Source organism: Enhydra lutris, unplaced genomic scaffold, assembly GCF_002288905.1.
Source record: "Enhydra lutris kenyoni isolate GAN:26980312 unplaced genomic scaffold, ASM228890v2 scaffoldscaffold20, whole genome shotgun sequence".
Taxonomy (NCBI): Eukaryota; Metazoa; Chordata; class Mammalia; order Carnivora; family Mustelidae; genus Enhydra; species Enhydra lutris.
The window spans coordinates 23,766,939-23,783,159 of NW_019154104.1; the positions used below are offsets into that span (position 1 = coordinate 23,766,939).

At 54.1% G+C, this 16,221-nt stretch overlaps 1 protein-coding gene across 1 annotated transcript in view; it reads right to left on the reverse strand.

Annotated features, from left to right (window-relative positions):
* LOC111148791 (proline rich membrane anchor 1) overlaps nt 1–15,941 on the reverse strand; it is a 55,725-nt gene extending 39,784 nt beyond the window's left edge. The window contains exons 1-2 of the mRNA XM_022505604.1: nt 15,849–15,941; nt 8,612–8,747 (exon numbers count right to left, since the gene is read on the reverse strand). Of these exons, the coding sequence (XP_022361312.1) occupies nt 8,612–8,747; nt 15,849–15,941 (229 nt within the window). The remainder of the gene's footprint in view (nt 1–8,611; nt 8,748–15,848) is intronic.
* Between the last annotated feature and the right edge of the window lie 280 nt (nt 15,942–16,221).

Consider the following 16,221-nt stretch of genomic DNA (forward strand, 5'->3'; position numbering starts at 1 on the left):
CAGATAAAGGGCTAGTATCCAAAATCTATAAAGAACTTAGCAAACTTAGCACCCAAAGAGCAAATAATCCAATCAAGAAATGGGCAGAGGACATGAACAGACATTTCTGCAAAGAATACATCCAGATGGCCAACAGACACATGAAAAAGTGCTCCACATCACTCAGCATCAGGGAAATACAAATCAAAACCACAATGAGATACCACCTCACACCAGTCAGAAGGGCTAAAATTAACAAGTCAGGAAATGACAGATGCTGGCGAGGATGCGGAGAAGGGGAACCCTCCTACACTGTTGGTGGGAACGCAAGCTGGTGCAGCCACTCTGGAAAACAGCATGGAGGTTCCTCAAAAAGTTGAAAATAGAACTACCCTATGACCCAGCAATCGCACTACTGGGTATTTACCCTAAAGATACAAACGCAGTGATCCGAAGGGGCACGTGCACCCGAATGCTTATAGCAGCAATGTCCACAATAGCCAAACTATGGCAAGAACCTAGATGTCCATCAACAGATGAATGGATAAAGAAGATGTGGTATATACACAATGGAATACTACGCAGCCATCAAAAGAAATGAAATCTTGACATTTGCAAAGATGTGGATGGAACTAGAGGGTATTATGATGAGTGAAATAAGTCAGTCAGAGAAAGACCATTATCATATGATCTCCCTGATATGAGGAAGTTGAGAGGCAACGTGGGGGGCTGTGGGGGGTAGGGAAGGAAAAAATGAAACAAGATGGGATTGGGAGGGAAACAAACCATAAGAGACTCTTAATCTCAGGAAACAAACTGAGGTTTGCTGGGGGGGCTTGGGGGGAGGGATGGGGTGGCTGGGTGATGGACATTGGGGTGGGTATGTGCTGTGGTGAGTGCTGTGAAATATGTAAGACTGATGATTCACAGACATGTACCCCTGGGGCAAATAATACATTATATGTTAATAAAAGTTATTAAAAAAAAGAATATCCACAATTACATGTAAAAGCTAATACATTAACCCTTCCTTTTCCAACAAAAAAAAAAAAAGGAAAAAAAAAAAAAAAGAACACACCCAAAACTGGTAAATTCTTTGGGATACCAGAGGCTCAAGTCCAGGGACAAGAGTCAAGCTCCCATGTACACTCTGCTCAGTAAAAGGGCCAGCCCATTCTGTGGATGGGGGAGTTGAGGCCAATCTGGATAAGAGATTTGCTCAAGCCAGGATTATGCGGACAAGAGACCCCGTTTACTGAGAGTGGGATGCACCGGGTGCCAGGCCAGGCCCTCACGGACTGTTTCCACCCCAACCCTGGCCTTCAGAGAACAGCCTCCCGCTTTGGCAGATGAGCGAATGGAAGCTCCGAGAGGGGCAGGGACCAGCACCCGGATGCTAAGGGCCAGAGCAGGCCCCAGCGCCCAGGCCCTCCTGCTCCCAGGCCCGCAGGTGGTTCAAAGATGACAGGACGGAAACCGCATCCTGCAAACAATGAATGTCTGATGCTCTAACGTCCAAAACCATGGTGATCGCGGAGACCGGCGTCACCGGGGCAGCCCAGGAAGCAAGACCCCTGCGAAGCGACATGGCTCCTGTTTGGTGCCTATGGTCCCTCATCAGGTCTTGCTCTCAGCCGGGACAGCGCACTGCGGTCACGCACTTACGAGCCCGGCGCCCTGTGGAAGCCGGTCCCAGGGGTCGGCCTCACCCTTCGCACCTGTCCTCAGCTTTGGAGGCTTCTGATGGCCTCCTCTGCTGGCTTCAAACTCCTTACACCCCAGAAGAAAATCTGGTTGGCTTCTTTGATGCAATGAAGGGTTGTTAAACCTTGGATTTGTGCTAAAGCCCCAGAGGTTGTGTCCTTAAAATGACAGCTGCTGAAATGGCGGGACAACTGATCCTCGGCTAACCCTTCACGTGCTATCTGAGTCTGCCTGACGACCCCGCCACTGAGATCAGCAACATTGAGGACCAAGGGGAGGAGTGGTGTGGGTGACGTCCCGTGGCTTCTCTGCTCCTTGATCCCACAAAACCCAGTGGCATCCCTGCCTCCTGACCCTCCCCTACAACCAGTGACCATCCTGCCTCCTGTCCCTCCCCTACAACCACAGCTACCACTGCGTCCCCTCACCCCTGCCTCCAAACCATCTTCAGTCAAACTGGGACTTGACACCACCTCCTCTCCCTTGTGGCCACCTCCCCCCATTCCAGGCCACACCACTGACTACCCCACCGCCACCTGTGGCCTGGACCCAAGTGACAGCCTCCTCACTGGGGACCTGGTCTCTGTAAGGTGTAAAGGAGGCCATGCCACACCTCTGCTCCAGAGGTTTCTAGGTGCGCTTAAGATAAAACCCCACCCTCTTCCCTAGGCTCCGGGGCCCTGCGCTGTCTGGGTGTTGCCTCCCTCTGAGCCTCGCCCCCTCCTGTCCTCCTTCATCGAGCAGCCAGAGCCACCTGGCCCTTCACACACCCCAAGCACCACCCTGGCTGTCCCCTCCACTGAGAATGCCCTTTGCCTGGGGTCGTCCCCCCCTCCCCCACTAATTCCCTTCCACCAGCTCCCAGCTGAAACATCACTTCCTGTCCCCAGAGCACGCGATCTAAGTGACCGCCCAGTGATGCCCCATCAGATCCCAAGATTTTAGCGACCTTTGTAGCACATGTTTCCCTCTACTGGTGATGGTTTCGGTTTATTTTCTGTCCCAGGATCCCCTGGGCTGCTGGAGCCAATACACAATAAAATGTCAACTTTGTCACTGCAGCGGTTCTTCTGTCAAGTCCACGGCTGCATTCCCAGAACCTAGCCCAGGGCCTGGCAAGAGCAGACAGTCAAAATTATTTGCAAACCCCACGGACGAGTAGCTGCTGAGGACCTGCGATAGGCCAGACACGTGCTAGGGAACTTCGCTACATCCAGCGAAGGATCCAGGCATTAGTCAATTAATTAATTAATTGCTAAAGATCAAATTTGATACTTAAAGGGTAGGATGATTGCTATAAAGGAAAAAGACCGTTCTTAAAGGGCAGGATGATTGTTATAAAGGAAAAAGTTCAAAGAGTTTGTAAAGATGGAGGGTGGCCTGCTTTTAAAAATGTGGGCAGTTTCTCTGACACTCCTCTATCAAGAGGCGGGGACTGAGTCCCACTCCCGCAATGCGAGCAGCCTTGGGCCCATGATTCCAAGATCGAATACAGCAGCCGTGATGCGTCACCTCCTCAGCTGGCTTCCACCTGCTCCTGGGGCTCAGCCCACGGCCGCCATGCTTCGAGGAAGCCCGAGCCCCAGGGAGACAGCACATGGGTCTGGGGGACCTGGCCGGCTGGGGACCTAGCCGACAGCCATCACCAACTACCCGACGTGAGCAGGGAAGCCGTCAAGGTGCAGCCAGCCCCAGCCAACTGACCGCAACCGTAGGACAGACCTCCAGCTGGAGCCTCCTGCTGGGCCCTTGTGAACCCCACGCCCACGAAAGGGAGAATGGGTGGGCGGTTGATTTCACCATGAATTTTGGGATGATCCCCAAACTCTTAGCTGTAGATAGAACTGGGAATGGTGTGACCTCTGTGGAAATCAGGGAGGGTTTTCCGGGAGGATATTCAAGCTGATATCTGTATGACATAAGGTCAACTCCTTTGAGGGGGAGCCTGGCACAGGGAAGGACTCACATATTCGAAGGCTCTGAGAAGGGAAGAGTGAGGCGCGTTCAAGAAAAGGAGGGGGAATCCCCTGATGCTGGCTGTCCGAAGTGGAGGGGCAGAGGTAGGCAAAGGAGGCAGCAGGAAGCAGGAATGACTGCTCCCTCTTACCAGCTGGGCAGCCTGAGACCAGTAACTCACCCTCTCTGAGCCCTAGGCTCCGCACAGAAATTGGGGATAATACCACTTAGTACAGAGGAGTGGCTGAGTTTTAAATGAGCTGAGGCAAGCCTCCACCTCAGTACCGGGAGCTAAATATCATTTTCCTTCTAGTGTTCTGGGTGAGTGGAAAAAAAAAAAAAAAAAGCATTCTAGAACTTCCACAGTCCCATGTGTTTCTCTTTGTTAAAACTTGGCCCTTGGCACACGGGATGTGGAGCCAGGTGACCCCATGCTAGCTCCACCACCGCTGGGCGCCCTCTGGGGAGTCACTTAACCTCTCTTCTGGTTTTTCTAAGAATAAAACAAATGCAAAAATAAAACCTCTATCAGTGACTTGACTCCGTGAAGACAGGCACTATGGAAATGCAGGCTCACGCCTCTGTTCTGCCACAGCTATTTTGGGCCCAATCAGCCTCAGAAGCAGGTCTCACGGAGGGGTGTTTGTGCTTTTCCTTGAGGGCTGGTACGCGTCTCCTTCCCTGGCCTCAGCCGTGTCTGAGTCACACGCGGGGACGAGTGGGCACTGCTGACATTTACCAAGTGAGCCCAGGTCCTGAGCTCTGGCGGCTGCCGTGGCCTTGCTGCTCAGGCCCCTTGAGTGTGCCTTTGTCTCTGCCAGGATTCACCCCCGCCCACGCCTCCCAGAAATACGTGGGCCTGGGGAGCCCCGACTGACCGTGAGCCCAGCAAGGGCTCCCCAGAAAGGGACCCTGGGTGGGACTCTCCGAAAACCTTTCCCGTTCTGTTGAAAATCCGGGACAGCCGACACATCCTTAAAGAGCCAACTTCATCCTCAAGTTTCTAACCTGATGCTCCTTCGCCAGCCCCAGGTCTGAGTAACCCCTAACCTGGACGCCAGTGACCTTTTATCACCCCTGTGACCATTAATATCTATTAGCCGCCATTCATTGTACGACTTGGGCTCTGGGCTCTGCACTGTGTTAACTTTACGGCACCAAATCCCCCCAACCATCCACATGCGGCCGGTGTTGTCAGTGGCCCCATTTTACAGATGCAGCAACTGAGGTCCCATGCAGTTAAGGGTAGCTAATGAGCAAGATTTGGCACCAGGTCTGGAGGGCAGGAGAGCTGGGCTGCCACAGGGCTTCTCAAGCGTGGAGTTTCTGCCTCATTCAGTCTATGTCATCTATAGTCTTCCCAGCAACCCCTTCTCCCGGGGGGTACCCCAAGCCCCACTTTACAGATGAGGGAACTGAGGCCCTAAGAGGGAAGATGACATGCCCAGCATCACAGGACTAGGGAGTGGAAGGGCCGGGTCTGCCTTTAACATCTCTGTCATGCTCTAGAATACCGGTTCTCAAAGTGTGTACCTTGGGCTGGCGGCGGCGGCAGCAGCTGAGAATGTATGAGAAACGCAAATCCTCAGGCCCTACCCCAGACCTACTGAACCAGGAATTCTGGGGATGGGGTCCAGCAACCTGGGTGGAAACAAGCTTTCCAGGGGCGTCTGACCACACTCAAGTTTCAGAACCCCTGGTCCCGTGTCTCCCGACAACCCACAGCTTGCACAAGTTCACACGGTGAAGTTGCCCCTTCCTTTTAAGGGCGGTGAAAACCTGTGCTTGAGAAACGAAGATGGGGAGACGCTCTTCCACGCGCCTTCCCCGTGGCAGGTGGGACTCAGGCAGGGCTACCTCCACAGACTTCCCAGGGCTTCCGGGAAGGGTGGCGCGGGGCTGGGCCCTCCCATAGGAACACACAGCTGAGCTGTCCCCATGAGCAATGAGTTCCAGATGGAGACCAGGGGTGGGCCAGCGTCCCTGAAAGTTTCATGATAAAACAAAACAGAACGAACACACCCAAACCCAACAGATCAGCACCTAAAAAACCACCTTGCCTTTGTTAGAAGAGCGGCCCTGCAAAAGGGAGACCGGCGGTCTCAGTCAGCCCAGGGCTGAAGGGTTCCACGGGTCCCTGTGCTCCAGCCCAGCCAACAGCTACTGGAGAGTTCTTTCACGCCATCCCAGGGCCTCCCTTCCAGCCCCTACTGGGGAGGCCAAGTCCCTGGGTGGCCCTGGGGCTGCCGGCCTGCCCACTGCCCACTGCCCACTGCCCACTGCGGGAACTCAGCCAATGCTGGCCAGCGGAGGAGAGGCCCTTGTGAGTGGAAGGGATGCAAGGCACATCCATGGGACAAATGGGCAAAAGGCGGACACACGCCCAGAAAGAGCGTCTCCGGAAACACGGCAGGAAAGGACACTCCTTCTGCAAACAACTTTGTGATGGCGGGAGCCGCCCCTCTCTCGCTCACTGCTAACTTCCTAGCCAAAGGGTTCGGGACTCCCACGATGAGGCTCACAAAGTCATTACTCTGTTCCTTCTGCCTGATGTCCTTGTAAGAACCTATTTAGCCAGAGCGACTCCATCTTGGTTAAAAGCCATTTTGTTGTTTGTGCAGTAAAACTTAAACTGACTCTGCCCCCCTCCCCCCAGAGAAACTTACTTAGAAGCAAGTCTGGGAAACCAGTAAAATATGGTCAGCTAGTTCCTAATAACAGAGCCCAGAATACAAGGACGAGTCAGGCCAGGTGGAGACATCCAATCAGTAAAAGTACACATATTGTCTCCCTAACCACCAAAGAATATAAACTCCGCCTTTTCGGTGCCAAACTTGAGCGCCAATTCTGACCAGAGTAATAGGTTAGTTCAAACAGCTACTATAGGGTAAATTATAATTCAATTGGCCACCTGTGTGTGACCTAACATGACTATGCAACGTTACAATCTCATTGGCCACCTACGTCTGGCCAGGCTTTTGCTCTATAAAAGTTAGTCTGTGAGACTGGAAGGGGTCGCTCTCTTCAGAGACGGCCCTGGCCGATCAGTCTAACTTCTAATACTTGTCATAAAATAAAACTTTAAATAACTTCACTTTGTCTCGGTCTCGTTCCGTTTAATAACGGACCTAACAGTCCTTCCCTCACACCCTCCTTCTTGACCTAGAATAATCCTGTTTTCTCCTGGAGACCCAGGTGAACGCTGCTGTCTACTGTGGCCCAACTATTCGAAGATCTCGTGGCCACCTGTGTTCTCTAGGACCACGTTTTGGGAACTGCTGACACCGAGGCCTTCCCTGTGAGGCTGAGAGACCCCAGGAGACCAGAACGGTCTTTTCATCTCTGTGTCTGGCACAGAAGCTTGGTTAGCACGGGGTGAATGGAAGGGACTCCCATGGGGGGGGGGGGGGGGGGGGGGGCCCCCGGGGGGGGGGGGGGGGGGGGCCCCGGGGGGGGGGGGGGGGGCCGTGGATCCATCAGATGCAAGCGTATCGGAGGACCACTCAGACCCAGAGCCCAGACAGCAACAAGGTGAGGATTGCTAATGGAAGGGAAGGGGGAAGGAGTGATCTCCAGACGCAGGTGCCTGAGGCTGGGCCGCATGGCACAGCCCAGGGATTCCCTCTGGAAAGAGGAGGACGTGAGCATCCCAGGCTACCGGGTCTAGCAGAGGCCTGGAACACAGGGCCTGGCAGGCCAAGCTTCTCGACTTTAACTTGCATTTGGATCACCTTTGAACTTGTAATGCCAATTCCTAAGCCTTACCCCAAAGACTGACTCGGTAGGTTTGAAGTGGGTCCTGAGCTACACTTTAAAAGGAATGCCTCGGGCGTCTGGGTGGCTCAGTTGGTTGAGCAGACGACTCCTGGTTTCAGCTCAGGTCATGATCACAGGGTCCTGAGATCGGCCCCGTGTGGGGCTCGGCACCCAGGGGTGAGTCTGCTGGAAGATTCTCTTTCTTCCTCTGCTCCTCCCCCCACATTCTCTCTTGCACAGTCGCATGCTCTCTCTCTCTCTCTCTAAAATAAATAAATGAAAAAAGGAACGGCTCAAGGGATGCTGAGAGCCACACTCTGGGAAGCACTGGGCCACAGGTGTCAGGTACAAACACAGACAGGCAAGGGCCTAGCAGACAAAATGCACAAATATGTCCGAACAGCAAAGTCCCCCCAGCATCTCATCACCGTCTGGACACCAACAGCCTAAAGACCCAGTCCACCCAAGAAGGAGCGTTTTCAAGGTTATTTAAAATAATTCAACGGAGATGTGTTTCATGAGGGAGAGCCACATACACGATCACAGGCAACATGACAGGCCGGCCCTGGAGCCATCCATCCAAAATACAGAATCTCTTGTTAGAGACCTTCTCAACTAGCGATTGTGAGCAGGAAACTTTACCCCTCCGAGTCAGGAGGAGGCCACTTCTGGCTAAAGAAACCCTCCTTTGTTTGGATGACCAGGCAGTCACATTGTTGGTAGATGAACTCAAGGCCAGCCAGTGAAAGGGAGGTTTCTAGCAGAACTTGCAACAAAAGGGCTGTAAGGGCCAACACTTGGGTTTGCTACTGATCGCCTCTGGCCAACACTTGGGTTCACTACCGATCGCCTCCTGATGGGCGAATTAAAATAGAGAAGCGAAAGCATGTGCACCCGTGGGGTCGTTAAGACCAGCCCGGAGGCTGTCCCCCTTCCAAGCTCTGGCCTTCAGAACAATCCAGGCCGAGCCGCTCATCAAATGGAGATTGACTTTTATCTGATTAACCGATGGAGAGACATCCTCTTCCATCCGGCGGAACGTTCTGTGGGAAAGGCGTTCTGCAGACTGCAGGGAGAAGTCGGGCCTTGGCTTCCCTCCTGCTCGGCCAGTGGAAAATTACAAAGGAAGGAAGGCTGTCCTTCGCTCTGCTCACCGGTTCTTCCTGGGCCCGGAAAACACAAAGAGAACCCCAGAAACAGGCGAGCCTTTACTTACCTGGGGCGGAGAGGAGTCGGGGAGGCGGTGGGGGCGGGGGTGGCGGGGGCAGCAAGGGGGGGGGCCGGCACTGGCAGATGTGTTGGCAGCTGTCGGTCACCTTGGAGCAGGACTTCTGGGGCTCCCCGTGAGTCACCTGCAGAAACAGGCAGGTGCCCGGGAGAAGACCGTGAGGCCACTGGGAGCCAAAACGGGCCTACCCCGCCCACTGTGAGCCAGGCTGGAACTCGGGATCCCGCCCCCAGACCACCACGGGCAGAAGGCAGGAGTTGGGGTGGCTCTAAGGGAACGGTGTTGTGGGTAGCCGGCCTGGTGGGTTTAGAGACCAAGCTTTTATTCCCAGCTCTGCCAGGGACGGGCTGTGAGACCGCAGCATGTGACCTGGCTATTGACGGGGAGATGAGGATTTGATGGTTAACTCTTAGAATTTCCCTGCCCCACAAAGGAGGGAACTGAGGCCCAGGCTGCCCGAGGTTCCCACACCCTGGGCGGTGACAGGACACTGATTTGACCTCATCAGTAACCTGAGCCAAGCACTCCTGCAGTCTTCCTCTGTACAGCACAAGGCCAAGCCCTCCCCTTTTCTCTGACCACAGGTCCTGATAGCCTTCCTATGTCCTCGCAGGGCCAAGGTGCCCCCCATCTGGAGGGAGGAACCTTACCCAGCCCGGCCACGTGAGCAAAGGCAGCCTGAGGGGTCTTGTGGGAAACACAGCGGGCCAAACCATCCGCATGCTCCTAACAATCCCTGGGCGCCTGACCACAGCTCAGGAGCTCACAGGGCCACGTGGTTCTGCTCCAGAGGCCCCTGACAACGTTTCCAGCCCCACCTCACTCCACACTCTCAGCTTCTGCTCTGCTCTCAACGCCCTTCCTCTAGTCCCTGGACCCTGGCCACGCACCACCCTCCCCTTTATATACGCTGCTCCAATGTTCTAGAATGTTCTCAGACTTGGTCCATTACTCAGCTTGGCTATCAGCTTCTCAGGCAAACTCCTCTGATCAGGTCAGAGCTCCTCTTATAGGCTCTCCGGGCACAAGGCTGCTCTCTGGGGGGCAAAAATCTCCATTTGGGTGATTACCTGATTCCTACCTGTCTTCACCATTGGACTAGAGGCTCTACAGGGGTAGGGACCCAGCCTTTTATTTTCTCTCACTAAGGCAATGCCTGGCATCCAATAAGTATTTGGTGAATAAATGAACGAGTATTAAAAACTTGACCAGAATCCATGCCTCTTGACTCCTGGCCTGGTGTTTTTCCGACACTGGTCTTCAGTTCTGCACCTGTCAGCCAGGATGGGGCCAGGCTCGACCAGCAGTTCCCAGACCTGGGTGCACATGAGAACCTCCCAGGGAGCTTTAAAAAATACTCACGCCCGACCCTTTCCTAAGACCAATTAAATCAAAATTTCTGCAGGTGGAACTGGGCATGGCTGTTTTGTGTAATTTGCCCAGGCTAGACTTCGACTGTGCCCAGGCTAGCCTGCATGAGCACTGCTGGTTTACACAAACCAGCGTCCCGCCCTAACCCTCGAGCCTAGGGTTCTGTGCCTGGCCCAGGGAACGAGGGGATTTAAAGGCATGAAGGGATGGAGTTGGTGAGCATCCTCGCGTCAATGAAGCCCAAAGTAACTTCTCCGGCTGTGCTCTTGGGGGAGTAGAAACCCAGAACCCCAGCTTCTCTGCAGGTAGCCAGCTGTGGCCGGCCACTGGGAAGAGCATGCTATAGATGGCCTTTGGAGGCCAATTCTACCACACATGTCCCGGGCCAGCAGGGAGAGCCCTAGGGCTCCAATGCTCCCTTCACACTTGGTGGCTGTGAACAAGCTGGGTGATGACCACTGGGTGATGGCAGGGAGAGCTGGGCTGATTTACAGCCCTAACTTAATATCTACGAGGCCAGGAAGCAGCTGCTCACCACCTTTCAGTGTTCTTAAAGGGCCACTGACTGTGTTTCAAACTCCAAAGGCAATCTCATCTCCCACCAGGAAGAGCAGATCCTTGGATGAGGAACCTTTCCCAGTTAGTTGGTGGGGATCCCTAACTCCCGGCGCAGCCATGGTACCCCCACCGGCTTCTCCAGCAGCGCCCCTCTCGGCTCTGCCGTGGTCATCGAGCTGCCCTCCTCCCGGTTCCGACCAGCGCTGGCCTCCCAGGTTGCTTCTCTGCTGGACTCCACAGTGTGCAAACATCATGCAAGGCCACTGCCAAAGCAAGGACTCTCCTACTCTCCGAGGGGCGATTTACGCGAGAGTGCGAGAGGAGCACGTCTGCTTAACCTGGCCCAACACGATGACCCATTTTTGTGAGCGGCTGTAAGGGCACGGATGTGTATGAGAGTTTAATGCGATAAAGTTATTGGCAGGGAAGCCGGGGCCAAGTTTCAAGGCTTACGGGGGAGGGAACAAAGGAGTGCGCCTGGCATTTAAAAATAAAAATCTATGGTTCCTGGGTCTCTCTGGCCCAGGAACCATAATGGCCCCACTGGAATGGGAGTGCGCAAGCATCCAGTTTGGGGTGTCTGTTCTTGCGCACCACTGCTTAACCCATCGCCCTCACAAAAGCATCCAGTTTGGGGTGTCTGTTCTTCTCCCTGATGGGGGCCCCCACCTGGGGTCCTTCACTGGAGTTTGGTCCAGCACAAGCCTGTGGCCACTGAGCTACTCTTAACTGACACCTGGTTATTCTGACCTTGATCCGCTGGCCAACTTCCGGGATCCCACGTTCCCCGCTCCCACCCCCACCCATCACGTTGGCTCCACCCGCCCAAAGCTGCTGCTTCTCCCTGGGGGCACTCTGGGGCACCCTGCCCACTGCTTTATTATGTCTGCTCCCCGCATGGAGCCCTGAGCATCTCAGCCGGGGCAGGCGGGTGGGTCTGTGCTTCCGGAGTCCTAACGCAGTGTGCCTCTGTGCCTGACCGTGTGTGAGCCACGGCTCTCGTTTCACCACGAGGATAAGTGGGAAAGGCCAGCGCCGTCATCGATGCTTATGGGGAATGGGGGGAGGACAGACCCCCCGAGGCTAAGTAACATACTAAGATTTCACAGCTCTGCATTCAGTTGGCACACAATGAAAAGATGTGTTGGGGGATGGTCCTCCCACCAACAGACAAACACAGGATCTATTCTGCTCCCAGCTCTGGGTCCACCTGGGGGTTCTGTGCTTGGTGGTGGTATTGTATTTAGACCAGTTGATAGGAGACCTCAGCATTGAGAGCCCATCTCAATGCCTGACTTGCTTGGTTTGTATCTTGGGGAGTCCCACAGGGAGAAGGAACTTTCCCTGAAGCCACCTGTTCTTGGCTGGACTTGGATAAGCAGGAGCAGGGGCTCAGAGAGGCCAACGACTTGCCTAAAGCCCACAGAACAGAAGTTGGCATCATGACTTCTTGTGACCACTTTTTGTCCGGTTTTGCTATCCCCTGCCTTCCCACCCCTGCGCTGCAGCATTGCCCTGGGGCCAGAATCTTGTTGCTGTTGCTGTGGTGGAGCGTGGGCTAAGGCACAGGTAAGTCCTGCAGTTACCTGGGTTTAGGACCCGCCACTGTGGTCCAGGAGCCATGGTGCTCCGTGTTCCCACTTACTCCTGACCAGTCCGTGCAGCCTTCTGGTTCAGTGGATGTCATGTCCCAAATAGTCCCTATGCCCATCAGTTTCTCCCCATTCCCACTGCTACCACCCTGAGCCAGGACACCATCATATCTCCACTGGGCAGCACCTGCCTCTTACCTAGGAGAATGAGATTTTAAAAAGAGGACAACTTGTTAAATTTTAAAGAAACAACAATTTTTAGTATAAGTATATCCCAAATATTGGACGGGATATACTTACACTAAAGCATGAGGTGTTATTTATTTGAAATTCAAATTTAACTGGATGTCCTATATTTCTACCTGCCTAAATCTGGCAACTCTCCCCTCCCCAGTGTCTTTGCCCCCTTGTGTCACCCCCTGCCTCCCCAAATCTATCTTTTTGCTGGGCCTGGACCAAGATTTCTAAAATGCCAGTCTGAGACTGTGTCATTTCTTGCTTAAAACCTCAACGGCTCCCGTAGCCCTCAGGACCGTGTCCAAACTGTAAGGCATTATGTTAGTGGCTTTCAACAATGGCCTTACCTGGGACTTCCCTCCCCTAAGTTCCTCCAATGCCCTGTTCTCCCCTCTGGCCTCAGGGCTACTCCCTCTGCCTGGACACTTTGTCCGTGCCCGCATCCTGCTCCTATCTTGTCCTTGTTCACGCTTCAGCCGCAGCACTGCCTCTGTGAGCCTCCTCTGGCTCTTCCGCCAGGTCTCGTCCCTAAGCCGTCTGCTCCTGCTGAGTTCTCTTGCCTCTGATTACTTAATTTTCTGTCCAGCGCCAGACTGTCAGTGCCGAGAGGCCAGGGACCGCTCCCTCCTTGCACTTCACAAAGGCCCTAGCAAACAGTAGGTGCCCAATAAATGCTGCTGATGAGATAAGCCAAGGTGTAGTGACCGATCACAGGAGGAGCTCAGTGCTGCTGGTGGCTCCCCTTCAGCGCACAGAGACCGCTGGCCCGGATCAGAGCCTGTCTCCCTAGAGGACGCCCACAAAGATGATGGCTTCTGGCATCTTTTATGGAGACAGGCCAGCATCACACTAACTTGATGAGACACACTCCTGTCACACCTAATAAATTTGCCAGCCTGTCATCCTCTTGGCTTACAAAAAAGGAATCATCTGGAAGTGAACTTAGAAGAACCCTGAATCACAAAAGCCTAGGATCTAAACTCTAGACATATTAAAGAACGGGGGAAGGCTAGGGAATGCCCCCACCAACCTTGTGGCAATTTAAATGTCATCCAACTCTAATGGTTATGTTTCTTACCCTCTGGGCGGCAGCCAGAGGCTTCAGGCTGATTTTAAGGTGGGAACCTGGTGCTGGTGGGGGTGGGGGGAGACCACAGGTCTCCTCCTTCACCAATTAGCCTATTAATTTCAGCTCTTTGATATGCTGGTCAACTGTTTACAACTGTTTACAACTTTGGGGGATTCTTCTAGCAAAATGCTTATGAAAGCACAGACAGCTCTGACCTCTTTCTCTATATTCAAGAAACTCCTATGATGTGGCAGATTTCAATCTCTCCACTTAGAGGGAACTACCTGGCCCTTGTGCACTTGTATCTTTCTCTTCTCCCCTCTGTTCTCCTGGACTCAGCTCTTTCCCTTAAAAACCAGAACCATCCATTCCAAAGCCCCTCTTCTTTTGGCTTCTCAGTCCCTTTTCATTTGTAGATTAATTTTTCCAGAGCCTCCTGCCAACAGTTTGCCCATTTTACTTGTCTAGAGGACTCCTTTTCTAATTGATTTTCATGAAAATTGATTTATATTGAGTAACAGCATCTGAAACACCCACGCGCGTGCGCGCACGCGCGCACACACCCACACCCCCCCCACACACAGAGGCATGCGTGCGCGCTTGGGTGAGCGCTGCCTGGCTGAAGGACATTGCTAAAAAACTGAGCTGCGGTCACAAAATTATTTCTTTTGGTGGTGATGGTGGGGAGGTGGCGGGTCTGCTGTTGGAATCCTGCTAGTTCATGCCACAGAATGCCAGCAAGATCGCATCGCTCTCTAGGAGTGTTAGGGAAAACCGTAAACAGACGAATAGAAAAATGCAGTGAACTTCACATCCGAGGTTCAACTAAAAGTTGCACAAGGGAAGCTGGTACCGAGCCGCCCAAGTGTTTAGAAGTGACAAAATCCTGAATCCTGAGGAGGCACAGCTGAGTTTAATAACTGCCGTTTCACACATTAAACAAAGCTGTCAATTCCGGAAGGAAAACAATCGTGAGGGAGACAGAGGCAAGCCGGAGAAGCCAGAGCAGGAGATGAGCCTGGAGCTGCGGCTGGGGCTGGGGGGCGGGGGGGAGAGACCCCAGCCCATCCACCTGCTCAACCAGCACGCTCCTTCCATAGCCTGAGAGTCCCTGGTGCTCCCTGATGGTCACCCAAGCCACCATCCGAGCACGACGGACAGCTGGGTCCCAGCGGGGCCCCATCGCGTAGGGCAGCTTAAGGCCCGTGGCAGACCAGCAGGGGATCTCACCCCATCCCCTCTTCTTTGGTTGATCATCCCCTACTTGGGGCAACCATCCAAAAGATCCCAAACCCCCCAAAGGCCACCAGAACCGCGTAAAGCCGCAAAACCTCCAGAGTTGGGGATTTCAATGCTCAAAACAGCAAAAATGTCCTCGAGCATCTGTGGAACCGCTGAAAATTAAAAAATGTCCATCAGACTCTGTCGTGATCAAGAGAGTGGCTGGCCATCCAGAGGGAAGAGCGGCATGACCGCTACTAGTATGGCTAATGTCAGTCACAGCCACCACTGGGCGGTCCAGGTGCTGCGCTAAGTGATCTTTACTGGCGTGGTATCAACAAGTACTTACAATAGCACAGTAAGGAACAGGAAAGCAAGGCTCAGAGAGGCACTGCCTGAGGTCCTGAGCCAGTGAGGAGCAGAGCTGGGGCTCAAAATGCAGAGCTGACGCGAGTTCACTTCACCACTCCACTGTACCACTGACCGTGGACATTCTGGAAGGTACCAGGGGCCATGCCATCTGACCTTCTCCCTGAGCCTAACAGAAGTCACTGCGGCTGGCGGCCACCTGGCTTGTGCCCTGGGGTCTCGGGGGCCCACGGTGAGGGCTCCAGGCCCAGGCAATCCTCACAGATGGCTAGTTCCTTCCCACATCTCCACGGGGGGGCCACCACACATGACCTGTCCACACCCCCAACTCCGTGGCCTACAGGAAACACAGCCCCAGCTTCGGTAAGCCCAGTTTAAGAAGGCTAAGTAGAAGTTTACTAGTGATTCTGGTGGGAAATAAAGAATGTATAATTCTTAGGATCATTTTCTTTTTCAGTTTGTAGAAGCCCTAAGGTTTCTTTCCCCACATTTTTGCAACAGAATGTTATCATCAGGAAGGCACTCCCAGGCCCTTTCTGCTCCAAGGCCCTATCCTGCAGGCCTTAGCAGGCCAGGACTGAGGCCTACTGGGGAGTTCCCCCCACCACCCCATCTTTCCAGGGCCAGAGTATGGACGATAGAGAGAGTGGGAGACTTTTCTTTTCCTAAACTCTCCGTGGGAGCAACCAGAGGGGCGGCTGCAGGAAGCCAGGGTCGTGGGAGTGAAGTACCACACCCCCTCCCCAAGTCCTGCTGGGGAGGAGGTCCTCCAGCCCGGCATCCCACACCGTCCGGCCATGCCGCTCACCTGCACGAAGCCCCAGAGCGGGTGGAGCGCGCAGTGCAGCAGCAGTGAGGGCCAGCAGCAGCCCCGGCGCAGCACCAAGTCCCGGAGGAGCATCTCGGCCCGCGGCACCAGGGCTCTCGGGGGCGAACTGTCGGGGAAGCAAACGCCGGGGTCAGGCGGGCGCTGCGCGGGCACCAACGCCTGCGCGCACCCGCAGACGTAGCGGTCAGGGTTGGGCGGACACGCCCCGCACCCTGGGGCACCCTCATAAAGCAAGTCCGCCCCTTCCCTCCAGCTTGCACATTCGCTGACCCTTCGTGCACACTCACAGAAGCCGGCATCCCGGAACCCCGAACCCTGGCGCACACTTCCCGAACCTTATGTGTATCCCTTG